The following is a 25756-nucleotide window of genomic DNA, read 5'->3' on the forward strand; positions in this document are numbered from 1 at the left end:
GTCAGTGGGTACAAATGAAGGCCACAAAGGTAGATTTCAATGTAAACACCATCTCCAGGTGGAAAACCAGAGGAGTGATACATCTCCTGTTGTCAGGCCTGCAGAGTTTATCCCTGCGGTGTTCTCCTCTGTCTTGTGTCAGACAAACAATTTTTTTACTGGCGCAAATAATTTTATCGGGCATCTTACTGTGACAACTGATTGTTCTCTCTCTCATTTTAGTTATAGTAGTATTTTTAAATGGTTGTACAAACAAACAAAAAACGCCAGATGCATTGGCTACATTTTTAGATAAATAGTTGTATATAACTTTATAATTTTCAAAATTTGTGCATAAGTTTTCAAAATTTACAATTTATATTTGTATTTGAAGTTATGAAAATAATTTGCTAAACGTGTCTGTGGTTTTTACAGTTAACCCCCCCCCCCCCCCCCCCCAAAAAAAAAAAACAAAACAAAAAACAAAACAACTTCTCGGATGTTATGTTTTGTGTTTGATTTCAGATCAGTTGTGTTAATATAGTATGTCAATGAAAGAATAACTGTAAATTCAGATACACGAGGTTAAGCTAAAAAGAATGATACCAAGCAACGCAAGGGAAAAAATAATTTAAAACAATTTGAAGGTGAAATACAAATGTAAATCAAAAGTACATAAAAATGTGAATTCACATGTTTTATGTCACTGAAATTTTTAATTATGTGGGCTACAGAAAATAATTAAGTGATAGACTATATTTGTATGAAACGTGTATACTTACTGCATTTGAATCATTTTACCCATATGTAACACTTGCATGTGTGTTTTTCAAAAAAGGCTTTGATTTTGCCACCCTATTTGATTTCCATGCTACCATCATGCCACCCCCAGAAAATTTCTCTAGATCCGCCCCTGGTTGAACGCTTTGGATACAAAATTAGAGCGACAAAGCTGACGTAGTTTGGACATGTGCAGAGAAGAGGTAGTGGATATACTGGACAGAGGATGTTGAATATTGAGCTGCCAGGCAGGAACAAAAGAGAAAGACCTCAGAAGAGGTTTGTGGATGTAGTGAAGGACAACTTGCAGAAGTTTGGCGTGACAGGTGAGATGGAAAAGGTGAGATTTAGCAGATGATCTACTGTGGTGGCCCCAAAAGGGAGTATCTGAAAGAAAGAAAGAAAGAAAGAAAGAAAGAAAGAAAGGAAAAAGAAGGAGTACAGCAGCACTTTTCATGTAATAAATCTATAATAGGACACAAGGGTTCACACATTAGTCTCCTTTGTGTTCTTATTCCTCCCTGTGCCACCCCATTAATAAAAAAAACTACAACAAAAAACCTAGAAACGCCCGTGATATAAAGTAATATTTTTTCTAACGTCTTCCATGGATTAGAATATGATCTTTTAAAAATTACAGTAATCGTAGCATTTATACCACGTATGTAAATATTACAGTTATTGTAACCTGCTGGAAGAGTACAATCTGTTTGAATAATGTCGACATTATTAAAAACTAAAAAGTAAATGTTAGGTTTTTAGGTTATTTGTTTAATGTTCTTAGCGTCCACATTTTATTACTAACATAGATTTTATCCACACTTTTCTACTTTTACAGCACAATTTAACCTACAGCACCTGTATCCTTATGTTCTACTGAAAATATTCGTACAAATGTGAAGTACCTCTCAACAACAATGGGTCAATGCAATAAAACAGAAAATATAAATATTAATTCCGATCTTTGATTTGCTATTGATTTTTCATTGAATAAATAGTCAGACGGAATATATTTGGGTTCGTAGGGTTTATATTGTGAATTCTTGAGTACATTTTGTGAATGACAGAGCTCTGGCTGCTGTGTGCTCGTCTGGTTATGATGAATGCAGATGGACTCGATTTCCCGCAAAATCGTGGAAAGCGAGAGCGCGTTGTCTGACGTTACTGAAGCGAGTAGCCAATCAAAGTTCTGCATTGGCACCGCTCATCTCCTATTGGCTGACAACTGACCAGTGCTCTGTTGTTCAGTACAAATTGAAGGGATACCGCATTGAGAACAAGTTATAGATAGAATATCAATAATCGGGTCCAATATACCCAGAACTACTGGTAGTATTTCGGACGGATGAATGCAGAACAGCTTCGAGTGTCCGGAGGTTTGTTTTGAAGTAAACTATGCTAGCATTGCTAGCTAACTAGCCAGCGTCTTGTCGCCTCCTCTTCACAGGTTTCTGCTGTTGAGTCTGCCAGGCTTGTGCTAGAGGCAGCGAGGCCAGCAAATTAATGCCATCAGCCAGGGTACGTTACTTTTTTTTATATACCCCATATTTGCCACTTTACAAATTTTGGAAGCTTTGTTAACGGCGGTTTGATTAACCGAATAAATAGTGCGGTAAAAGGCAGGCTAGCGTGTTAGCGCTGTGCTTCTAGCCGTTAGCTCGCGTGCTAATGCTAGTGTTTTGCTAAGCTAACTTGTTGTGTTTCCCGCACCTATGCCTTAATCTTTTTTTCTTCTAACGTGTGGTGTTGTCTCACTCCGCAGAACTCAGGTCATATTATGAGCGGGGCCAGTTGCAAAGCTAACGGCGCCGTCTACCCTGCCTCATCAGCAATGATGAACTCTGTAAAAAAGCCCAAGATGGAGCAGATTCAGGCCGACCATGAGCTGTTCCTACAGGCCTTTGAAAGTGAGACTTCACTACTTGTTACATTATAGTACAAGTTTACGGTTTGGGTTCACGAGAGACTTTCCTGTGCTTTGCGTGATTGTTCCGCTACTCTGATCGTTTTTACTGTGATTTATTGTGGGTTTTTTTTTAGTTGTCTTTTTGACTGTCTGGCATTTGGTTTAATTCCAAATGGAGTCCTAAATATTGTTTTTAACTTAACGTAATGACTACTGTAGTAAGGTAACAATTATCAGACTGAAATCAGGCTAAAACACACGCCCAATACTTTTTTCTCTTTTTTGGGGGGGGGGTCATGTCAAATTAGTCACCACATACCAGAAGAAGTGTTGGCATGTGAGAAATGCACTACATAGATGGGTTTTTCAGATCAAGTCTGTATGAGAGGGGTGTGATACTGTCTAAAACAAGACTTGTTGTATTTCTAGAACCAACTCAGATATACAGATTTCTACGCACAAGGAATTTGATTGCAGTAAGTGAATACTCTACACATTTATATCTTAATTTAACTGCTTTAAACTGCTGATGGAAAATGACTGATATCCGCCCACCCTCTTTTTTTTCTTAGCCCATATTTTTGCACAGGACACTCACCTTCATGTCTCACAGAAATGGTCGAACAAATGCCAGAAGGTATGGAGTCTGGAGAAACAGGAATCCTTCTTTTTTTTTTTTTTTTTTTTTTTTTTTTGTCATAACGATGCACTGTCATAGTTGGTTAAAGATGATTTGTTCCTGACGATGTTTGTGAACAAACGTTCTCTGACTTCTTTCCAGGAAAACATTCAAAGTGGATGATATGTTGCAGACAGTGGTGAAGATGAAGGGGGAGCAGGATTCTCCAAGGTAACACAGCTTTACAAGTGTTGCATCTGTTTTCTGTATTTTGTATTGAACAAAGCTAATAACAGTTGTAGCACTTGATATGACCTAGTTTCACCTGTGCATTTTTTTTTTTTTTTATTTTAGCTTGTCCTCACATCTACAGTTAACATTCACTGGGTTCTTCCATAAGGATGGTAAGCACATGTTAATCTTCACCAAGTACCTGTGTTTTGTGTATTTCCCTATGAAAGAAATGACTCAAATGCTTAGGTGTGTCAGAAATTTCTACAATATTCAGCTGTTTGAAATTTGGTTTTGCTTTGACACATGTTAAACAACCACATTGATAGAAATGACAAAAGTAGTCACACTTTTTTTTTTTTTGTGCCAACATACTGCTATGCAGTCTTACAGTTGCATGTAGGATAACATTAATTGATGTTAAGAGATATGTCTGTGAAGGTTCTCAGTCCAAGGTCAACCATTTGACCCTAGAACTGAAGAAGCTTCTCGGATGAGAGGTGAAACGTCTTCAAGCAACTTAAAGAAGTCCAGACGCTTTTCTTTCCAAGCTCCTTAGATGTTAAGAGATGCTTCTTATGTATATAAGAAAGAAGAAGAATATACAGTTGTTTGTGATTGACACAAACTCTTCTTGTTTCCCTCTAGAAAAGCCATCTCAGAATTCAGAAAATGAACAAAATTCTGTGTCCTTAGAGGTGCTACTTGTCAAAGTCTGCCATAAAAAACGCAAGGTAAAGTAAAACACTGGGTCTGTCACTTTTGGCAACATGTCAATGCATCTGCCGTTGCTCACTCGTGGTTGTTTTTGTATTTCAGGATGTCAGCTGCCCGATAAAGCAAGTGCCTACAGGTAAAAAGCAGGTGCCTTTGAATCCCGACAGTAACCAAACCAAGCCCGGCTCCTACCCTTCCTTACTGGTTCCCAGCAATGAATTTGAGCCCAGCAACAGCCACATGGTGAAGTCCTACTCGCTTCTGTTCAGGGTATCACACACAGGGAGAAGGGATGCCAGTGGTCTAGTGAATGGAGAGGCCAATGAAAACATTGGTAGGAATCCCACAGTAAAACCTTTTCATGCTCTGTTTTTGACTGTGCACCATTTAGATGAATAATTTAACAGTGCAGTTTGTTGGGAGAGTAGCATAAGGGATTGAATATTCTTTCTGTGAGCATCTCATCTGAAAATGATACCAGCTGTAACTGAAATAGTTGCTGGCTAGATATTACATTCTTGGTCTCAGTTGTTGTTTGTTTGTTTGTTTGTTTGTTTGTTTGTTTTTAAACATGAAGATGTAACAGATACTCCTAATAGAAAGAAGCGAAGTTCATCCCATAGGGATGAAGGACAGACCACAGAGACCTATGTTGCACAGATGACCGTCTTTGATAAGAATAGGTAAGGATTTGTACTTTCTTTCCTTTTTAAGTTCTAAATATGTCCCTCTTCCAGTCGCTTTTGCCTGTACTCCTCAAAACATGCACTGCTTTGTCCACAGGAGACTGCAGCTGCTGGATGGGGAGTATGAGGTGTCAATGCAAGGGATGGACGACAGCCCTGTGAGCAAGAAGCGAGCCACATGGGAAACCATTCTTGATGGGAAGGTAGGATGGCTGGATTCGGTCTCTGAAAGGAAGGTGTAATTGTGTTTGTCATATTGAACTTGAATGCTAATTTCCTTCTTGTCCACCTCACTGCTTCACTGACCATGACTGTCCCACAGAGACTGCCACCATTTGAGACATTTTCTCAGGGACCCACATTGCAGTTCACGCTGCGTTGGACAGGTGATGGCAGTGGAAAGTCCACTGCTCCTGTGGCTAAACCCCTCTCTACGCGCAACTCGGATAGCTCCAGCCCTATGGAGACCAGAACCAGCAACCACCGAACTGCCCTCATGAGTAAGTACAAAAACAATTCACGGTAGCTTGAACTTAGAAATTTAGAGCAATGAAATGACGTGGAAAAATTCTATCAGTGTGATGCTATCGGTTTTTTCAAAATCCCTGGATTACATTTTATCTTATATTACATTCAAGAGGAGGACCAGAAAATGTCCACAGATGACAAGAGAAGGCCAGATCTTCTAATTAATTAAAAGCACTGCAAAAGGGTTCAGACAAAACACCAAATAAAGAGATTTCCTGAACAGATTCTCTGACAAACCCGAGTGGGTCATGCTTTTGGATTATTCGCCCACTATGATGTTGGTGTGGGATGATCTATTTATAACTGAATCTGGCAAAAGGCGCTGTGTAAATAGCTGTTGAGTCCCTTTCAGACATGCTTTTCATCCCATAAATGTGCAGGCACCTCTGCACGTCACCATCATGTTGGAACAATCCCGTCAATCCTTCTGTAAAAGGCACAATGTTGCTACTTAATTATTTATTTATTTTTTGGGGGAGTATTTTATATGTATCAGTATTTGGCATAATGCTTCCAAATGAGCAAAAAGCAGTTATGAGTCACTGCCTGACGTCTCATCATTAGTAACTGTGTGTGGACTGACATGTGTGCATACACACAGTTATGAGTTGGTCCTATTAATTATCTCTAAAAGCTCGGGTTGTTTTGATATGGTGAGTGCTAGCCATCTGTTTGGATGTAACATTATTTACATTGACTCCAGTGCTAACTGATATACTTTACTTACTAATGTTACCATTTTGCAGTGGTGCTCCTCAGCCAAAGTGTCCCCTAGCATTAGTCAGAGCCCCTAATGGCTCAATTTATTTAATGCTAAGATAGTGTAACCATGTCATAAATGATCTGTTTGCATTTAGGTTGGTTTTGGAACAGGGGACCAGAGGTCTCTGCTGTGAAGCTGGATTTTGGCTTATCTCAGCAACTTGAGGGTTAACCTTGGGTTTTCAGTACTACAAAGGTGGATTACTTCTTACGGGAGTAGCTCGCCATGGTAACTTATGCTGCGTATATAACCTGCTCCAGGACAGGTTATGTTCCAGATTAGAGGAACAGGTATGAAATCGCTGACTATTGAGCAATAATTATTTTATTTTTTTCTGGAACATGGCAACACCTTTCTTGGAAGATCTCTCGGACTTCTGCGCACAGAGTAGGAGTGTCTAAAGTCTTTGTTTTGCGAATGAATGTCAGTATTCAATATGGGTTCTTATATGCAACTAAATATAACTAACGATATAGTTAAAGGAACGCTTGACCTGCCTAGTGAGGGGGTGGGTTAGTATCTCTCTCATCTCTTTCACCTTAAGCACTTGTGATTGTTTCTCTGTGGCTTAACCTTTCATCTGCACATCAAGTTTTAAATCCTGTCACTTATGCTCTCCATTTCAGAAATGTAAGCACTCATCCTCCTTTATTTGCTCATTAGGTGTGCTTCTACTCTTGTGGTGGAAAGGAAACTCTTTTTGTGCTCTGTGTTGTAACAAAGGTGAAATTCTTCAGTGACCGTGTGTTTTTAATGTCATCAGGTCATTACATAAACATGTAGGTGAAGCTACAACAATGCTGCGTATTCCATGTCTGAAATGGGCTTTATCAACAGGTGTATTTGCACTTAGATTGTGTATCTTTTGTTACTGGGCGGGGAGGGGGGGAAATGCAATTTCTCCTTCTCAAAGAAGCCCTTCAGTGTGTTTACAAAAAAAGTCCACATAATTTGTTATTTGGTGACTCTCCAAGAATTAACTTCTCCATCTGTTCCTGTCAGCAGTGAAAGAGTCAGTCAGCACAGACATTCAGACGAAGAAAGAGCAGGTCCCATGTGAGCCGCGACAGAAGCTACGTATATTTTATCAGGTACACCACACAACAGTAAGGAATACATTTGAGCCTGGCACACTTATTATAAGAACCATTTGTTTAGGTTGATAAAAATGTGCAGTGTCTTTGTGGTATGTTGTTTTTTTTTTTTTGGAGCTGTTTTAGAATTACTGTCATGTTTTGACCCCCCCCCCCCTTTTTTTTTGTAATCATTAGTGGTGCAACGGATCAAAAAATCTCACGGTTCGGATTACAGATCAACCGTGATCCGTTGCACCACTAGTAATCATTCACCTTTTTAAAACTTAATGTAGCGGCAATACTAAGTGCAATAATCCTTTCTGTCATCGTTGTATTTTTACTCAGGTGTATATAGTATTTGTATTCTATTTTTATCTTATTGTATATTTATTTTATTTTATTCTACTGTGTATATAGTATTTTATTCTATTCTGTACAGTTGTGTACTGTATTTATTCTTATTGTATTCTAATTTTTGCCTCATAACTTTTGCACTGTCCACTTCCTGCTGTGACAAAACAAATTTCCCACGTGTGGGACTAATAAAGCTTATCTTATCTTATCTTATTTTTAGCTTTTGGGTGCTTGCCCTTAGTGTGTCATAAGTGACAGTAACTCTGATTTTTATGACCCTGCTTTACATCTGCTGTAGGTTCACCATCTCTGGTTTATCTTGTAGTAAATCAATGGTTTGTTCTTCCTCAGTTTCTGTACAACAATAATACGCGGCAGCAGACGGAGGCGAGAGATGATCTTCACTGTCCCTGGTGTACCCTGAACTGCAGCAAACTCTACAGTCTGCTCAAACACCTCAAACTCTCCCACTCCCGCTTTATCTTCAACTATGTGGTAAGAAATAAGTGTGTGTGTGGCTGGGCAAGTCATGAGTCTTCACAAGACATCATGGGATCTCACACAGTCTTAAAGTTCAAAGATGCTGTGTGTGTGTGTGTGTGTGTGGGGGGGGGGGGGGGGGTGTAATCTGCAAGCTGTATCTTAAAACACTTGTATAAACTATACACTTGTGTTATGTGTTTTCAGTCTTGTCAGTTAAAGAGTGCAAGGAGACTGGGATTATTCTAATTGTCGTTATTCCTGATTTTTCCTCAAATATTTAATCTGTTATCTAATCACATCATTTGCTCCATATTAAATATTAACCATTGAATGATTGTTTTACCAGTTGAATGGTTGATATAGTTCTTATTTGTTTCTTAATCTGCAGCCTCACCCTAAAGGAGCAAGGATAGACGTTTCCATCAACGAGTGCTATGACGGCTCATACGTTGGCAACCCTCAGGACATCCACAGCCAGCCAGGTTTTGCTTTTAGCCGCAACGGCCCAGTCAAGAGGACCGCTGTGACTCACGTACTGGTTTCCAGGTAGACACACGACCTTCAGTCAGAGTTAACAGAACTGACTCATTTTCCTCTTTGTTTGTCTGTTAATGAAGGGGTAATGAGCTGAATTAACGTTAATGACGTGATCATGCACACTAACCATGGTTTAAACAGACTTGGAGCAAAAGTCTGAGGAACTTGGCAGGAAGGCAACTCTAAACGGATTAGCTCTGATATGTTCTTATACTAATGTATCTGGTAGAAATGAGTTTGGTTGATAATAGTCTGGAAAGCCGAGATGTAATTGTCTGATGAAAGCATACACCGACAATAGCGTGAAGAGTTTTTACTTGATTCCTTTGAGGGGAGTATCTTCATATTTATCATAAACCTTTACTTTAAAAGTCACAAACCTTAACACGTAAAACTTCATACGCAAATTATGGCAAAAAATCCGGACAAGTGTATAAAAACCCCCTATAAATTTATATCCTAGTTTTAACAACTGAGCAAATGTTTATTTTGGTGAGGATGCAAGGTTACGTACATTTTATTAAAGGTTACCTCAATTCCACCTCAAACTGGGGATGCTTTGAAAATATTATTTCATATGTACGACAGTAAAATTATATATTTCTGAAATGTCAGCCTACACAGTGTTAAATACAAAATGAATTTTCTTCTTCTCTTGCTAGGCCCAAAAGGACCAAACCAAGTCTTTCAGAGTTCCTGGAGTCTGAGGACGGAGAGTTGGAGCAGCAGAGGACCTATGTCAGTGGACATAACCGCCTTTATTTCCACAGTGATAGCTGCATGCCCCTGCGGCCTCAGGAAATGGATGTAGACAGCGAGGATGAAAGGGATCCAGAGTGGCTCAGGGAGAAAACTGCCACGGTGAGAAACCAGTGCTCATAAAGTCATTTTTACCCAGTAAAAGGCTGATTGTCATCAACTTCAGTAAAGGAGAAATGATTCACCAATGAAATAAATCCAAAGAAAAGTTGTGATTGTGTCCTTGAATTTCCCAGACCCCCACAATTGGGATGAGAGGGAAACATTAAAAAAAAAAAAAAAAACCTGAGAAATGGCAAAACAAAGATTTCAGAGTTACCATAGCAACAGAGTGAGAAATCATTTGGGTCGGGCCGGTCACCCATAAATAACTTGGAGGTGCTCAGGGCAGAAAAACTGCTGCCAACACTGAACACCTCTTCAGCTTGTTCTTCAACTGATACACAACATGTGTCACTTCATTATTGATCTCACCGAACCCTGTAGAACAAAGTCTGTTAGTTACACTTCTGACAGGAGTGACAGAAAACCTGTGAGATTAGCCCCTGATGAGTTTTCATTACTGCTTATTCACAATTGTCACAAATCTAGAGGATCATCATTTAGCCTGGAGAAATAGTTTGCTGCTTTATAAGAAAGCCCTCCGCAAAGCCAGAACATCTTACTATTCATCACTGATTGAAGAAAATAAGAACAACCCTAGGTTTCTCTTCAGCTCTGTAGCCAGGCTGATAAAAAGTCAGAGCTCTTTTGAGCCAACCATCCCTTTAACGTTAACTAGTAATGACTTCATGAACTTCTTCACAAATAAAATTTTTATCATTAGAGAAAAAAATTACCAATAATCATCCCACAGATGTAATATTATCTACAGTTACTCTTAGTACCATTGATATTAAGTTAGACTCTTTTTCTCCAATTGATCTTTCTGAGTTAACTTCAATAATTACTTCCTCCAAACCATCAACGTGTCTTTTAGACCCCATTCCTACAAAACTGCTCAAAGAAGTCCTGCCATTAATTAATTCTTCGATCTTAAATATGATCAACCTATCTCTAATAATCGGCTATGTACCACAGGCCTTCAAGCTGGCTGTAGTTAAACCTTTACTCAAAAAGCCATCTCTAGACCCAGCAGTCTTAGCTAATTATAGGCCAATCTCCAACCTTCCTTTCATATCAAAAATCCTTGAAAGAGTAGTTGTCAAACAGCTAACAGATCATCTGCAGAGGAATGGTTTATTTGAAGAGTTTCAGTCAGGTTTCAGAGCTCAGCACAGCACAGAAACAGCTTTAGTGAAGGTTACAAATGATCTTCTTATGGCCTCTGACAGTGGACTCATCTCTGTGCTTGTCCTGCTAGACCTCAGTGCAGCGTTCGATACTGTTGATCATAATATCCTATTAGAGCGATTAGAACATGCTGTAGGTATTACAAGTACTGCGCTGCAGTGGTTTGTATCATATCTATCTAATAGACTCCAATTCGTGCATGTAAATGGAGAGTCCTCTTCACACACTGAGGTTAATTATGGAGTTCCACAGGGTTCAGTGCTAGGACCAATTCTGTTTACATTATACATGCTTCCCTTAGGCAGTATCATTAGAAGACATAGCATACATTTTCACTGCTATGCAGATGACACCCAGCTCTATCTGTCCATGAAGCCAGATAACACACACCAATTAGTTAAACTGCAGGAATGTCTTAAAGACATAAAGACCTGGATGGCCGCTAACTTTCTGCTTCTTAATTCAGATAAAACTGAGGTTATTGTACTCTGCCCTGAAAATCTTAGAAATATGGTATCTAATCAGATTCTTACTCTGGATGGCATTACCTTGGCCTCCAGTAACGCGGTGAGGAACCTTGGAGTCATTTTTGACCAGGACATGTCCTTCAACGCACATATTAAACAAATATGTAAGACTGCTTTCTTCCATTTGCGCAACATCTCTAAAATTAGAAATATCCTGTCTCAGAGTGACGCTGAAAAACTAGTTCATGCATTTATTACTTCCAGGCTGGACTACTGTAATTCATTATTATCAGGATGTCCAAAAAACTCACTGAAAAGCCTTCAGCTAATCCAAAATGCTGCAGCAAGAGTCCTGACAGGGACTAGAAAGAGAGAGCATATTTCTCCTGTTTTGGCTTCCCTTCATTGGCTTCCTGTTAAATCCAGAATTGAATTCAAAATCCTGCTCCTCACATACAAGGTCTTAAATAATCAGGCCCCATCTTATCTTAATGACCTTGTAGTACCATATCACCCTATTAGAGCGCTCTGCTCTCGCTCTGCAGGCCTACTTGTTGTTCCTAGAGTATTTAAAAGTAGAATGGGAGGGAGAGCCTTCAGTTTTCAGGCCCCTCTTCTGTGGAACCAGCTTCCAGTTTGGATTCGGGAGACAGACACTATCTCTACTTTTAAGATTAGGCTTAAAACTTTCCTTTTTTCTAAAGCATATAGTTAGGGCTGGACCAGGTGACCCTGAATCCTCCCTTAGTTATGCTGCAATAGATGTAGGCTGCCGGGGGATTCCCATGATGCATTGAGTTTTTCCTTTCCAGTCACCTTTCTCACTCACTATGTATTAATAGACCTCTCTGCATTGAATCATATCTGTTATTAACCTCTGTCTCTCTTCCACAGCATGTCTTTATCCTGTCTTCCTTCTCTCACCCCAACCGGTCGCAGCAGATGGCCGCCCCTCCCTGAGCCTGGTTCTGCCGGAGGTTTCTTCCTGTTAAAAGGGAGTTTTTCCTTCCCACTGTCGCCAAAGTGCTTGCTCATAGGGGGTCATATGATTGTTGGGTTTTTCTCTGTATCTATGAAGCGCCTTGAGGCGACTTTTGTTGTGATTTGGCGCTATATAAATAAAATTGAATTGAATTGAAATTGTAATGATGTAAAACTCGACACACATTACACTGTTTTACTGTTACATTTGGCTTATATGGCAAGTTGTTCATATTGGAGTGTATCTTAATTGAGTGTCATTTATTTATTTTCTTTAATTACTATAGCAACTGGATGAGTTCACGGACGTTAATGAAGGAGAGAAGGAGGTGATGAAGCTGTGGAACCTGCACGTCATGAAGCATGGGTATGCTGAATATATCAGTTTGAAGCAGAGATTTTGCAGGATGCTTATAACGGTGTAGCTAGTTTATATTCAACTGTGTCAGGGTTTTTTTTTTGTTGTTTTTTTTTTCTCAACTGGGTGAGGGGAAAACATATTGGACTTTATTTATTTACTTTATTTTATTTCTTAACTTTTTGCTCTGGGAAACTTTTTGCAAATAATAAATGGGATTAAACAGGATGTCGTCACAGACAATTCCAAACAAATCAGAAAAAAAAATCCTCAAGAATATGCTCAATTTAATAAACCACCCAGCAGTTATATTGTAGTTTTTACATATTTTGGTCACAGTGTGGAGCCTCTAAAACCTGCATTCTTTCAGTAGCCAGCAGGTGGCGACACATTTAGTTGTAAAAGAGTCAGATCATAGATGTCTGTGAGAAACATGTCTCCATTATGAGTGTGTCAAAAAGCCTTGAATTTGATTGTCAGTTTCCAGTCTGTTTTTTGTTTTTAAGGCACATAAGGTTCTTTGTACATTATGTTAAAAGTGGTCCCAGAGTAAAATCAGTAATGCAGGGTATCCTCTAGGGCAGGGCAGCCTTTGGTTGACATGTAGCTACCACACACACTCATGAAATCTGGTTCCAAAACATCAGTGCTGGAGCTGCTGAGCTCAAAGCTTCTAATGGTAGTCCGCAAATTAATGAGTGACTTCAAAGTAGCTGATGGTGTTTTTACAGCCTCTGACTGTAGAAATGCTAGACTCGTATAATTTGATTATTCCCCCCTTCAGCTTCATTGCAGACAACCAGATGAATCAGGCCATCATGCTTTTCGTGGAGGACCGCGGCGCTCACATCATCCGGCGCAACCTCTGCCGCAACTTCCTCTTGCACCTAGTCAGCATGCACGACTTCAACCTGGTAAGCACATCCACCATCGATCGTGCGATGGCCCGACTGCGGCAGATACAAGAAGAGCTGCCGGAAGTTGAGGTGGACCAGCAGGATCAGAATCCAGCAGGAGCCTGTAATGGAAATGCCATCACCCCAAGTGGGGGACAGCAGGGCAAGAGGACAAAAAGCGCTCTAACAGACTGATGTAAAGCTGGCTGGAGGGAACTATGATTGTTGTATTTTTCTGTATTTTTCTTCCCCCCTCCCCTGCTCCCTTAAATGGACTTTACCGACATTTTGGTGCTTAGATAGGTGGGAGAACTGAGCAGCAGATGAACTGACTGGACACAGATCAGTATACAAGGTAAACAAGTTTTCGGAACTTGAACTGAACCAAATATGAACAATATAAAAGTGAATTGCCCACTTCTACACAAACCAGGAATTTGTGGACTGAATGATGCAAGTTGAACCTACTTAATATGCATTTTGTAGGAGCCATTGAATTATCCTTGTGTCACTGAGAGTAAACGAATGGAGTGTCTTTTACTGTGGCACGACTGCCTTCGGTATGATAGACAGCTACAGTTAAAACTGTACTGGTAACATTGTCACTGTTTATTTGTACACGTACACAATAACCTTGATTAAAAATGTATCCTTTTTAGATGGTTATTTTAGCACTTGGTGTTTGTATTTAGAAGGCTTACCTTGAAATTGTCATTTGGAAAGGGGGAAAAAAATGTGATCATGCTGCGTCAGCACTTGAATGCAGCTTTTTCATGATCATCTGTGGAGGGCTGGATTCGCTGCTATGGATGACATTTCAAATGAAGGGCGATACAGTAAAAGGATTGTGGGGTTTCCTGACAAGGTTGTCAGTGTTGTACTGTAAGCATGGATCCTGGACTACAGAATAAAGTAAGATTTCAGTCCAGGCTAAAAAAACAAAACAAAACCGAAATTACATTTCATCATGTTTGACATTGATGATAGTGCAAGGAAAGCCAAGGAAGTCAAGTTTTCTGAGTATTTTGTTTGTGGACAACCAGCAGCACATCACACCGTGTGCCGTGCAAAGCATCAGAGAAATGAATGTCGGCTGTTTTCTGTTGTAGGCACCTGCAGTTTGTTTGTTTTTTCCTTCCCCCTACTTCAAGCTCTGAGAACATTGGAGACACATTAATTGAATTTTATATTTTTAAACGTGGGTTACGAGTAGCTGACAGAAATGTGTATAGTGTAATCACATCAAATGTTTAGCTGTGCCCCGTTTCGCATCTAGTAAAGAACAGGTTGCAGTTGTCATTTCAAAGCAATATGGTGTTGTTTGGAGGATTTTTCAGGTCCAACTAAGTTGTTCTTTTAGTTTCAGTTGATGCCAAAGGGGAATGTTTTCATCATTCTCTTAGTTCTGTAAAAAAAACAAATTTAAAGTATGTATAATTTTTTTTTTCATAACACTTCTTTTGAGGGAAAAAAAGAAGCAGTAGTTGTGTTTAGTAGTGTGCACATAAATTGGTGAACATCACCATTCAGTTTCATCAGAATTCCCTTGTGGACAACCAGATTAACAGTATATTTCTCCCTCTGCCCTCCGTTATCCGTGGAGGCTTTCTGTGTCCATGTGGAAAACAAAAACGTTGTTGTCAAAACACCCTGTGGAAAATTGTGGCATATACACTCTGGATAAGGGGATTTTTATATTTAAAGAAATAAAACATTTGTCCTTATCCATTCCTGTACTGTTTTTAGATGTACTGGCTGCAGGACTGACTGACTACCCTTCCACAATTCACAAGAATCACTACTGCTGCTCGAATATTGTACGGATTTTAGTGAAACCTGTGCACAGTGAACACATCTAATAGGCCTTCAATCAAATTGTAGTCAAGATCACTTTAGTTTGTGCATTACAGCCAATTAATGACAAAACTGCAACTTTCTGTACATTTCTCCCACTGAAAATGCTACGTCTAAATGAACAGAATCAACTTTTGGGGACCTAGAGATGATTGTTAGTCCCAGAAGACCAACAGTTTGGCACTAACAACCATGCCACGTTCAAGTAAATCACTTTTTTTCACCATTCTGGTGCTCAGTTTGAAACTCACCAGGTCCTCTTAATCACCTCTATAAGTCTATAGTTACTGAGTTGCTGTCATGTGATTGCCTCATTTCAGATATTTTAATAAACAGCTGAACAGGTGTACTTAACAAAGTGGCAAGTGAGTCTATAGAAGTAGATACACAAGACTGAGACTGGATGGTTTCATATAAATACATGTCTATGCTACAAAAATGCACTACAGGTGACAAAAGCTGTAAAATCTAACACTGCACTTTATTCTATTTGAGTAAAAACATCTGTAACTAGCTGGTCTGAGACTTTAGAGAAAGGTTTGTGTGGTTTTGGGAACTTTTGTAACTAGTGCGGCAAATCTGTATCAGTGTGGGATATCTGTGTACGCACGATCTCTGACTGCAGAGAAACACTGCGCACTTTTAAAGCGTCACTTCAGCTCTGCGGATGAATGTAGCACTGACTGTACTCGTGTATTTCCATGTCCTATATTCCTCATACCATTTTCTTCTTACATACAGCCCTAACTAGCTAGCTTCGTTTGAAAGAAACAAAAAAAACCGATATTTCTGTGTTACGCGAACGTCGCACAAATGACGTCATACGTAAAACCCAAGCGCCAAATTCAAAATGGCAATAGCCAGCCTGCAGCCTGCAAACTAAAGCCTTTTTTAAAAATTAGTCTGCCGTGTTTTACGATGCGAAATAAACTCAGAAAGGTCAAAACAGTCAGAGACTCAAACTTCCGGTGCAAAGACGTGACGCAAACTGCCGGGGTTATAGTTTTATCAGAGTCGAGCTGCTCTAAAGAGGAAATCTCGCTGGATGCAAAAGATAAAAACGGCTCAAATTCAGCTACATGGCTTTCGGGAACACACCCCCAACCAGTCCTGGAGATAAGAGATTCTTTGTGCGCAAAAGGAGCTAAAATTGCTCCGATTTTCTTACGAGCGATACAGCAAAGAAAGCGGAGCAGCGACGGGGAGCTGGACCAGCCTCTGGATAGCACGCAGCAATCCGTGCTCCCTCTTCAAGGTGATAACGTGCAACCAGTAAAACGTCCACCTGCAGTTTCTCACGTGACAATAAAGGACGGGTGTCAGGGACAGCTGTCACCCTCAGTTCTGCACAGCTGCCTGGAAAAAATCCAAACTTCTAATCCAGCATTTCCAGTCCAAGCTGTGCTCAACACTTTGAGGAAGAAGGCAGGAGAAGGGCTGCAGGAGCATGCACTCACAGGTTAGACTGAACAACTGTCTGTACATTTGCTCCTCAGTGAGGATATAATTGTTCCCCTTTCTTTCCTCCTCATATCCGCATTATCCCTTAAAAGAAAAGAGAAAACGGGTAGATGAACTCTTGCAGAGGGTACCGAAGCGTCTGAGGTCTGCAGAGAGTGCTGCAGATGTGGGTCACTCGTCACATCAGGATGTCCTGGGAAGCAGTAGTGTTCACCCTGCAGAGAAACAGCCCAGGTGCAGTAAGCTGAGTCGCACTCGCAGACTGAAGCAACAGAGGGCGAGCCAACCAAGTCTTGATGAGCCGAACATAATGAAAAGCTGTGATCCTCTTCAAAGAAGTAATGCTTGTCTCATTCAGAACAGTTTGACATGTGCTTTTATTCCCTTTAAATTGCAGGAAATGTACTTTTTTTTCTCTTCTTTCTTCTGTCTAGATTTATTTTTTGAGGATACGCTGTGGACAGATAAGTACAGTCCCCAGCATTTGAGTGAGGTCATTGGTAATCCTGCATCTGTGAATAAATTGTACAGGTGAATTTAAGATATTTACACAAGTCTAATTGATTAATTAGTCTTTTGAAGTCAGCATCAGGAGTGTAAACTTTTTATGGATGTTCAGTTGGTTAAGGAAATGGAAACTAAGAGCCGCCCGTGACAAGGAGAGACAAATGGAGGAAAAGAAGCAACGGGAAAACAGTAATGGTATGAACTGGTTCTTCACTGTGAAGCTTTGCTCAGTCAGACATGTTATTCTTTTTTATTCCATGCGTGTGACTTTTGGAAAAGTAACAAGTATCCTTTTGAGCAGAGTCATGGGATTGTGGAGACTTCCAGGGTGAAGCTGGATCAGACGATGGCAGAGAGGACCCACTGGGTAACACCCTGCTGATTACAGGACCGTCGGGTGTGGGCAAGACTGCTTCGGTGTACGCCTGTGCTCAGGAGCTGGGCTTCAAGGTGGGATTTGCAAAAAGGTCCGGTGTTTTTTAAGCGATGCTGTCAAAGGCTTGTGAGAAATCAGTTCCACCAAACATGGATTCATGTTAGGATGAATCTTAATGCCAGTTCACCATCCCAAACATGTCCAATAAAACCTTTTTCCCATTTAAGTAAAGCAAAGAATCCCCGTAGATAACCTGTTTAGTTCATTGTAATATTAATAACGATGATCCTTAACATGAGTTTGATTTCACTAACTTTACATAAAAACAAACGACCCCTATGAAACTAAGCTGTGGTTAAACAGCTAATTTAAAATGGCAACAGACAGCTGTAGTATGAAATGTACAGAAGTTCAAATTTAAAATTGAATCCTTCTCACAATATATTACTTTTCTACTGGTTGAAATTTTTGTGGCTCATCCCAGAAGGTACCTATAAAAAATCAACACCTGATATGCTCGGAGTCTCCAATTTTAAAACTGGTAAAATGTGACATTTTTGACTTTGATCAGGTCTCCACTGGAGGTGGTAATAACCAGACACCCCACAATATGATATTATCACAACACTTCACTCACAGTGACAATTTTTTGTCAAATTTTGTCCTCAGAGTTAAACTGTGTCATTCTCTGTTTTATCCAGTAAGATAAATTTCTCACACTCTCACTAAAACCTGCCATAAATTTTTTTCTCCACCGCTAGTCTTAATGCTTTGGTTTCTTCTCAACCAAGGTGTTTGAGGTGAACTGTTCCTCACAGCGCAATGGGCGCAATGTTCTGTCCCAGCTAAAGGAGGTTACCCAGTCACACCTAGTGGAGACGTCGGGGAAAGACCAGCTGAAACCGGCTTACTTCAACACCAACACCTGCACTTCTAAATCTGAGATTTTACTAGGTGATGATCATTTGTTTTCATTGTAACACGAGTAATCAGAGCCCTCAGTTCTTTTACTGAAAAACAACAGAGGCACAATTTTACCGTACAGGTAATTATATTTTCTGTTAACAGGAAAAAGGGTGCTTCCTAAAAATGTCACTTCCACCTCAAAAAGAAGAACATCACAGAATTTGAGAGGCTCTCGTCGCAGCGCAAAAGCAAAATCAGCCACAGTCACTCTGACTCGCTATTTTAGGATGAAGGCCAAAGCAGATCACTTACAGTCTGGTTTCCTGTCACCATCTGAAAGGCCAGAGAACAGGAAACTGGGCAACTCATCGTCAGGCTCTGATGTAGCAGAGAAAAAGACAGCCACTTCACTTATTCTCTTTGAAGAGGTAAACCATTTCTGAGCACGACACCGTTTGGCATATAAAGCCACACGTTAACCGTGTTTGCTTCAGATTCACTGTTATCGCTTGCTCTTGCAGGTTGACGTTATATTTGACGATGACGTCGGTTTCCTTGCAGCCATTAAGGCTTTTATGAGTGCCACTAAAAGACCAGTCATTTTGACTACGAACGGTAAAGACGCACACGCAGAGTTTGAATTTCACTTTTAAAGATGAGCTGTTGGTTCTAAACTAGTGTCTTCCTCAGATCCCTTATTCAAGGATCGATTCGACGGCAGCTTGGATGAAATAATTTTCAAAACTCCATCAGCAGTAAGTCAAAGTTACCTCGACCGCCTCACACAGCTTCAATGACAACTGCATGCATGTGTTTGACAGTAGCGCCGCGCTCTTCTTGCATGTTTGTGCTATAGAAGAAGAAAAATGTTATTAGAACTTCATTAATAGAAAAATAACTCAGTCTGTCATTAACTCCATCTTTTCAAAGGTGAATATGTGCAGTTACCTGCAGCTGGTGTGTCTGGCTGAGGGAGTGCAGCTGGATTTAGGTGACGTCAGCAGCCTACTCAGACTCACCTGTGGTGATGTCAGACGCTGCCTGCTGCAGCTGCAGGTCTGGGTGCAGAGTGGTGGAAGGTCGAAGAAACCCATCTGTGTGCAGTGTAAGTTTCTCCAACATAAAGCATAAATAACATTTAAAACAAATTTTATGTTATTCTCTGTAAATCTTATTGTTTTAGACTCAGATGCTGCTGAAGGAGAACATTTAGACTCATTGCCTCCGTACAAAACGGGCTGCTCTGCTAACATGCTGGGTCTTTGCGGTGTAACTCCAGAACATTTGCTGAACCTTCTAAAGGCAAGTATTTGTTTCTCTGCATAAATCTTCATGATCATTTCTCCAAATGAAATTAACGTTTCCGATCTATCGTGTTTTGATTCTCAGTCCTCGTCTAAAAAGCACATGGACGAGCTCTTGATGCTTCTCGCTGAGAGCTGGAGACGAGGCGTGCCGCTTCTCTATTTGAACCTGGAGCTTCTCCTGTCTGTAGCAGCTCAGCATACTACGGTTCGATGCTTGGAAACAGTAGCTTATTCCAGGCTGCAGTGCGAGCAATCTGATGTTGGGCTTCACATCGAGCAGCACAATAGAAGCATTTATCAAAGGGCTTCACTGACCAACAGCAAATCTGTAAGCCATACGTCAAAGCTTAGCAGAAGGAAGTATAACAACACATCATCTGACAGTTTGGGCCTTGAAAAAACATTCTCATTCAGTGGGACTCCTTCAAAAGCTCTGCACTCAGGCAGTACGGCTCAACAAATTGCAGCTAAAGAGGAGAGTGAGTGTTTAGACGCCCTGACTGACTTCTTTGACATCATGTCCTACCTCGATGCCACCCTGCCGCCCACAGGGACACGTGTTTCCGACTCCTGCGCACCAGAGTCATTTGTGTGGACAGGAGCGGCGCTAAAGGCTGGTTTGTTGGATGAGATGAGGGAGGAAGAGGACAGCAGCTACAGTCAGGAGAGGCTGTTGGACATTCAGGCTGCTGCTGAAGGTTTGGGGTGTCACAGGTGCTTGTGCAGAGCGTCTGAAGCATGGACTGAAGTGCAAAAAATCAGACAGGTGCTGGAGGACAAAAGGTGGGGGAGGCTGATGGAGAGACTTGCATTGACCTCTTCTAAAAGACACAGTCTCAGCTTTAGTTTTCAGCCTCTCTGTGAGCCAAGGTGAGTCTGCTCTCCACCTCATCTTCTGAATGCCATTTCAAGTTGTTTACCATCTTTCCATTTCAGTTGTCCAGTCATACACTTAGTTATCGTTGCTTAAGTTTCAAGGATGTTGACTTCTTTTAAATGCTTTATAATGTAAGTATAAGGGAAAGCGCCATTACATGACACTCATTTGATAAAATCTTGTCCAAATCCATTTAAAAAGCAAGACACTGACCAATGAAAGGTTAACAATTTCAGTTAAATAACTCAAAGCATCTTTAGTGGAAAAGTACATAGAACTTCATTCTACCTGCGATGTCGCTCCAGGATGAGGGGGGGCTCATGAATGCACGTGGATGCTTCACTAAACATTTCTAATATTGTGCACATTATAAAGCAGAACACCAATTTCTTTGTTCCCGTGCCTCCAGTTTGTCCCAAAGAAGATTCAGACTGAACAGGACGGTTCTCAGCAGTAAACCCTTCGTTTTGCTGGGGAACAGACGGGCTGTGTGTGTCGACTACATGCCGGTCCTCCGCTCCATCTGCCGCTTACATAAAGCACAGCAACAGAAACAAGAGCCACTGAGGTGAGTCAGACACAAGGTTTAAGAGTCCGAAAGTAGGGGACAATCATAAATGACAGGAAATGGAGATGGATTTTATGTTACTAGTGAGGTTGTAATATCACAATAAGTTCATGTGAGAGAGAATGGCAGATAACCTCCCTGAACACCTCAGTGTAGATCAGTGAAGATGTGGTTTGACAACATTTAGAACAGTTTCTTAGTTTGTCCAGGAGTATATCTGCAGAGACCACCCTCACTAACTTCTGATGCACACCCAGTCATTTAGTTTTATAAGCAGAAACCACTCGTTTCAGAAAACCGCTTAAAGATTTACTCATAGTAGGCTTTCAAGGGGACAAGAGTTAAATAACACCGCTTCTTCACACTAGGGCTAACACACAGAGACAGACAACCTTTCATTTTCACTTTCACATGGCCAATTTAGTATCTCCAGTTAACCTAACTAGCCCGTGTCTGGACCATGGGAGGAAGCAGAGGTACCTGTAGAGAAACCGCACAGGAAGTCATTTTGTAAAACAACTTGTTCCCTTGCTGCTATGATTCTGTCATGAATCATAAGCCTGACATAATAAGAAATATAGATTGATAAATAACACTACACCCCAGAAGGGAGTGGAGGAATGTACATTTAGTTTAATCCCTTTAAAATATATCTAACATTTTGTGCATTTATCTAACACTTTACATACTAATTTCTCCCACAATAGGTGTATGAACTACCTCAACAACATTCACCTGGGCCTCTCAAAGTCAACTATGCAGCTCCTGGCAGAAGGTTTCACGTGACTCCTAAAAGACTATTGAACCGTACATCATCTCTACCTCAGTTTACTCCTGTCAGTATTTATTTTAGTCAGATACTGTGAAATGAAATTAACATGGTTTATTTGAGGAATCATGTTTTTTATTTATATGCAAGTGCAACCATTAAGTAAATAAAAAGTTTGCCTTTTTTTTGTAAATTATACTGAGCATTTTAAGTACTCAGGTACTCACATGGGTTTTTGACACAAACTTTTATGCTTTTCATCCTTTGTGTTTTATCCACAAACAGGTTTTTCACAAAATGCTAGGACGACAGCTGTCACTGCCCCTGTCAGGGTTAGTAGCAGAAATAAACACAGGAGCAGCCCTTATACTCAAACATCTCCAAAAAGTTCAAAGGAAAAAAAAGTTCAAAAGAACTCAGAATGCCATTTCTGAGGTTTGTTGGTTGTGTGGTGACGAGACGAGTCCAGCTAGTGGCTCTCAGGAGCAGTCGCTGAGCAGCTCATAAAAGGCTATAGCCTGAAGGAGAGCGTCACAGAGTTCCTCCCCTCCTCTTCTGCTGCCCATCTGGAAGGAATTCCTGTACTTCACCAGCAGATCCTGGGGAAAGTTTATTCTGGGAAGCTTCTGCGTCACCGACTCTGTCATGAGCTGTCGAACTGCCTGCGCCCCGCTTGTTCGAGACTCACCCACCATCAGTCCAAAGTGGCGCCCTACAGCAGTCCTCATCATGTTGAGAACCCTGTAAAGGAAAGGAGAGAATTTCTGGGTCAAGTTTCTGCATGCACGCTCGCTTGTGCAGGATTACAGATGTGACCAGCACAAGTTCAAACCAAATACTTTTGATATCTTTTTTTTAACTTCACCTGGGAGGAATGTTGGATTCTGGCAGGGAATTTTTGGGCTCCAGCAGAGCAAAAAGCATGGCCTCCACAGCCCTCATGTGTGCCATGATGGGGAACAGAGCTGTGTTTTGGACTGAAATGGAAGATTTCTCTATTATGTAGAAATCTGCTGATGGCAGGAGGGCCACAACTGAAGACACCTGTTGGCATCACAGAATTAATGAATTATGTTACAGAAACAAAGTTCCAAAACACAGTGACTGTTAGTCTACATTAACGTTCTCATTTAGCTAGACTTTACTAGAAATAATATGCTCTACAAAAGTACTTACATCATGCAAATAAGCAGAAGCCATGTAAGTTCCCCTCAGGAAATTCGGACAGTCCACCTGTTGCCAGTCCAGTACACTCATTCCACGGTCCACGTGTGCCCAGGCAATTTTATTAGTCCCACATATGAGTGACACTATGGAACTGGCATCCTGCATCGGCAAATACAGAATCATGATTAGAGAGCATTATCCTGCTCTTTCTTTTCATAGTTAATATTTTCTTTTAACAGCTCAAGGTTATGAAGTAGACAGTAAACCCTATCACAGCAAAGTCCATCACCAGCTATCCAACATCCTGTGATATTTGATTTGATTACAATATCATGTATGCTTTTCCAAGCATAAAAGTTGGCCCCAAAGATTTAAACTTCTGCCAAAGGAAAATCAATGGGGCTGCGATTACATTTGTTTACGTGGGGTTTAATTTACTGAAGCATGAAAACATTTATCAACACTTATTACAAAAAAAAAAAACAAAACAGGGAGAAAGACTTCTAAGCAGGGTGGCAGATTGTTAGTCTTGAACAGTACACGTGTACCAACCTATGTGCATATCATGTGCAAAAAGCCTACTTTGAGTCAGGAAGAACCCACTTATGTGGTTCATAATTCTCATAGATCATGTAATTACATAACAGAACATCTGTGTCATCCAAAATATGGGCACTGTTGACAGAGGATGGCTTATCAACAAATAAAACGAGATTAAGTGCAAACAATTAAGAAAAAAAATCCTAGAATTGCCCGTGATCATACAGACCAATGTAGATATTTCAAACACGGATGTGTCAAATGTTGATCGTCTATCAAGAAGTGATTTCTGTTATTTGTCAAATAATGATTGAATTTAATTTTACTTATATACCACCAAATCACAATCATATGACCCCCCCCCCCAAAAAAAAAAAACAACAACAAAAAAACAAAAACAAACAAACCACACACCGGAAATCACCTGTTAACACGAAAAGCTCACCTCTAACCAAGACTTGTCGACCTCTGGCCTGATGAACTTGGCCAGCTGTATCCTCACTTTCCTCTCCTTCTTAACCGTCGGGTTGAGAATGGAGTTGAAGACAATGACAGCACTTTTGTGCTTTAGCAGTGGAACATTCACCACACTTTCCAGAGTTTTAAAGGGTCCGTTTTTAGTCCTGTACTCCACAATGTTGAGGGACTTGCGACCTCGCAGCAGCTTTATCCCGGCCAGCTCTCCTGGCGTGGCGGTGTTGAGGAGCTGGAGGATAGCGTCTCGCTGCTCTGGGGTGTAGCAGGTGTCCAGCGTTCTGCTCGCGTCATCCTTGCAGGATTCATTACTGGAGGACAGATTAGCGTTAAGGGTCTCAAAGCTCGCCACGGGAACCCGGCTTCTCCAGCAGCATGTGCATTGAAGGTACCGCAGCTCAGGGAAGGAGCCGTACTGAGGGCGGCAAAACAAACCGGACTGTCCCGCATACTGACCTGGAAACACAACGGGGCAACATGTGTTGTCTAACGTTTAAGGTGTTAACTTTTACAATATGAGTGTGGAGCTCAGCCAAAGTTACTTAAGGTATACCTGTTCATGAACATTTAAGACCATAAAAGAAGATGCAACTTCTAAAGGCTTGCAATGAAACGACATTTTACAACTGGCGATACTAGCTAACGACATATGTGCATTAAAAATTCTTACTTCTTTTGACCAGCGACGACAAAACTCGCCTGGCGACCCACATTATCGTTACTTGAAGTTAAAATGAATATTTGACGGTTTTGCTCGCCGGCATAATGCAGGTGGAACAACTTCGCCCTCTGATTGTTTGGTGTCCAACGGTTTTAACTGGTCGGTGTGGCACAACAACAACACTTTAAATGGTTCCGGAATGCTGCTTAATCCCTCCCAGGCCTCGATGTATCGGACGTCGTAGAGATAAAGGCAAAAATAAAGAATTAGACAATTAAACAAAATAAGTAAATAATAATACCATAAATAATAATATTAACTGATAAATAACAGAATGCTTATTCGTCCACTCCCGAGCTGGGTTTATTTTTTATTTTTAATGTTTAATACATAATGATAAACTATCTTTTTTCGACTGCTGCATTTAGGGGTGAAGGTCTCCAAACCACACATTATAGCAGGTCTTGCTACTATCTTGTAAACCTCCCCTTTCATTCTTGCTGGTATCCTTCTGTTGCAAATCGCCACTGACACACATCTCCACCCACTTCACCCTGCCTCCACTCTTTTCTTTACTCCTCTTGTGCATTGTCCAGTGCTTTAGATGGTTTACCTCAGTTACTTAAACTAATTTTCCGTCAATACCTTTACTATTTGCAGCTTCATTGTTACACTTCTGTCCGTGTCATTCACAAGTATCCAACAACTCATGTTTTGAATATGTCATTCGAACATTCCATTGTTCCAACAGATTGGAAAATTGCTGCAGTTACACCAATTTTCAAAGCAGGTGTGAAGACTGACATGGCTAATTATTGCCCCATAAGCATACTCCCGGTCGTATCTAAAATAGCTGAGAAGTGGGTGGTTAAACTC

The 25756-nt window shown here is 40.6% G+C and overlaps 3 protein-coding genes across 5 annotated transcripts; 2 read left to right on the forward strand and 1 right to left on the reverse strand.

Moving 5' to 3' along the window:
- The first annotated feature begins 2013 nt into the window (after window positions 1-2013).
- On the forward strand, window positions 2014-15073 carry suz12b (SUZ12 polycomb repressive complex 2 subunit b). Of its 3 annotated transcripts, none has more exons than XM_085356072.1 (17): window positions 2014-2277; window positions 2522-2666; window positions 3095-3141; window positions 3238-3302; window positions 3447-3515; window positions 3639-3688; window positions 4164-4249; window positions 4335-4566; window positions 4810-4915; window positions 5016-5121; window positions 5241-5418; window positions 7212-7300; window positions 7991-8134; window positions 8511-8668; window positions 9322-9520; window positions 12447-12526; window positions 13302-15073. In XM_085356072.1, the coding sequence occupies exons 1-17, from the start codon at window positions 2263-2265 to the stop codon at window positions 13606-13608; spliced, it is 2076 nt and encodes a 691-aa protein (XP_085212198.1). In that variant the 5' UTR covers window positions 2014-2262; the 3' UTR covers window positions 13609-15073. The 3 variants fall into 3 exon arrangements, with proteins under 3 accessions (XP_085212198.1, XP_085212200.1, XP_085212201.1); XM_085356074.1 differs by having other exon boundaries at window positions 7215-7300; XM_085356075.1 differs by lacking the exons at window positions 12447-12526; window positions 13302-15073 and adding an exon at window positions 12073-12213.
- A 1112-nt stretch (window positions 15074-16185) lies between these two features.
- atad5b (ATPase family AAA domain containing 5b) lies at window positions 16186-22055 on the forward strand. Its single transcript, XM_085356071.1, has 14 exons — window positions 16186-16726; window positions 16821-17066; window positions 17163-17259; window positions 17348-17430; window positions 17537-17685; window positions 18403-18565; window positions 18680-18945; window positions 19039-19132; window positions 19208-19272; window positions 19448-19622; window positions 19701-19819; window positions 19907-20694; window positions 21111-21269; window positions 21977-22055. The coding sequence occupies exons 1-14, from the start codon at window positions 16186-16188 to the stop codon at window positions 22053-22055; spliced, it is 3024 nt and encodes a 1007-aa protein (XP_085212197.1).
- Window positions 22056-22485: 430 nt separating this feature from the next.
- tefm (transcription elongation factor, mitochondrial) lies at window positions 22486-24932 on the reverse strand. Its single transcript, XM_085356076.1, has 5 exons — window positions 24890-24932; window positions 24191-24675; window positions 23215-23364; window positions 22904-23082; window positions 22486-22779 (listed from the first exon to the last, which is right to left on the reverse strand). Exons 1-5 carry the CDS (start codon window positions 24930-24932, stop codon window positions 22518-22520), a joined length of 1119 nt encoding a protein of 372 aa, XP_085212202.1. The 3' UTR covers window positions 22486-22517.
- Between the last annotated feature and the right edge of the window lie 824 nt (window positions 24933-25756).

The sequence above is a fragment of the Diplotaxodon limnothrissa genome, linkage group LG6, assembly GCF_057381915.1.
Source record: "Diplotaxodon limnothrissa isolate DT_005_m linkage group LG6, D_limnothrissa_male_GT1.1, whole genome shotgun sequence".
Classification (NCBI taxonomy): Eukaryota; Metazoa; Chordata; class Actinopteri; order Cichliformes; family Cichlidae; genus Diplotaxodon; species Diplotaxodon limnothrissa.

Bases quoted from the DNA above. Each gene is read 5' to 3' on its own strand.
- suz12b (XM_085356072.1), top strand. The intron at 3,516-3,638 runs GTAACACAGCTT...TTTTTATTTTAG, and splicing joins GGGGAGCAGGATTCTCCAAG to CTTGTCCTCACATCTACAGT. The intron at 3,689-4,163 runs GTAAGCACATGT...GTTTCCCTCTAG, and splicing joins TGGGTTCTTCCATAAGGATG to AAAAGCCATCTCAGAATTCA.
- atad5b (XM_085356071.1), top strand. From the start codon at position 16,186: ATGCGAAATAAACTCAGAAAGGTCAAAACAGTCAGAGACTCAAACTTC. The intron at 16,727-16,820 runs GTTAGACTGAAC...ATCCCTTAAAAG, and splicing joins GCAGGAGCATGCACTCACAG to AAAAGAGAAAACGGGTAGAT. The intron at 17,686-18,402 runs GTGGGATTTGCA...TTCTCAACCAAG, and splicing joins CTCAGGAGCTGGGCTTCAAG to GTGTTTGAGGTGAACTGTTC.
- tefm (XM_085356076.1), bottom strand. From the start codon at position 24,932: ATGTGGGTCGCCAGGCGAGTTTTGTCGTCGCTGGTCAAAAGAA. The intron at 23,365-24,190 runs GTGAGCTTTTCG...TTGCCGATGCAG, and splicing joins TCGACAAGTCTTGGTTAGAG to GATGCCAGTTCCATAGTGTC. The intron at 23,083-23,214 runs GTAAGTACTTTT...TGATGCCAACAG, and splicing joins CTTCTGCTTATTTGCATGAT to GTGTCTTCAGTTGTGGCCCT.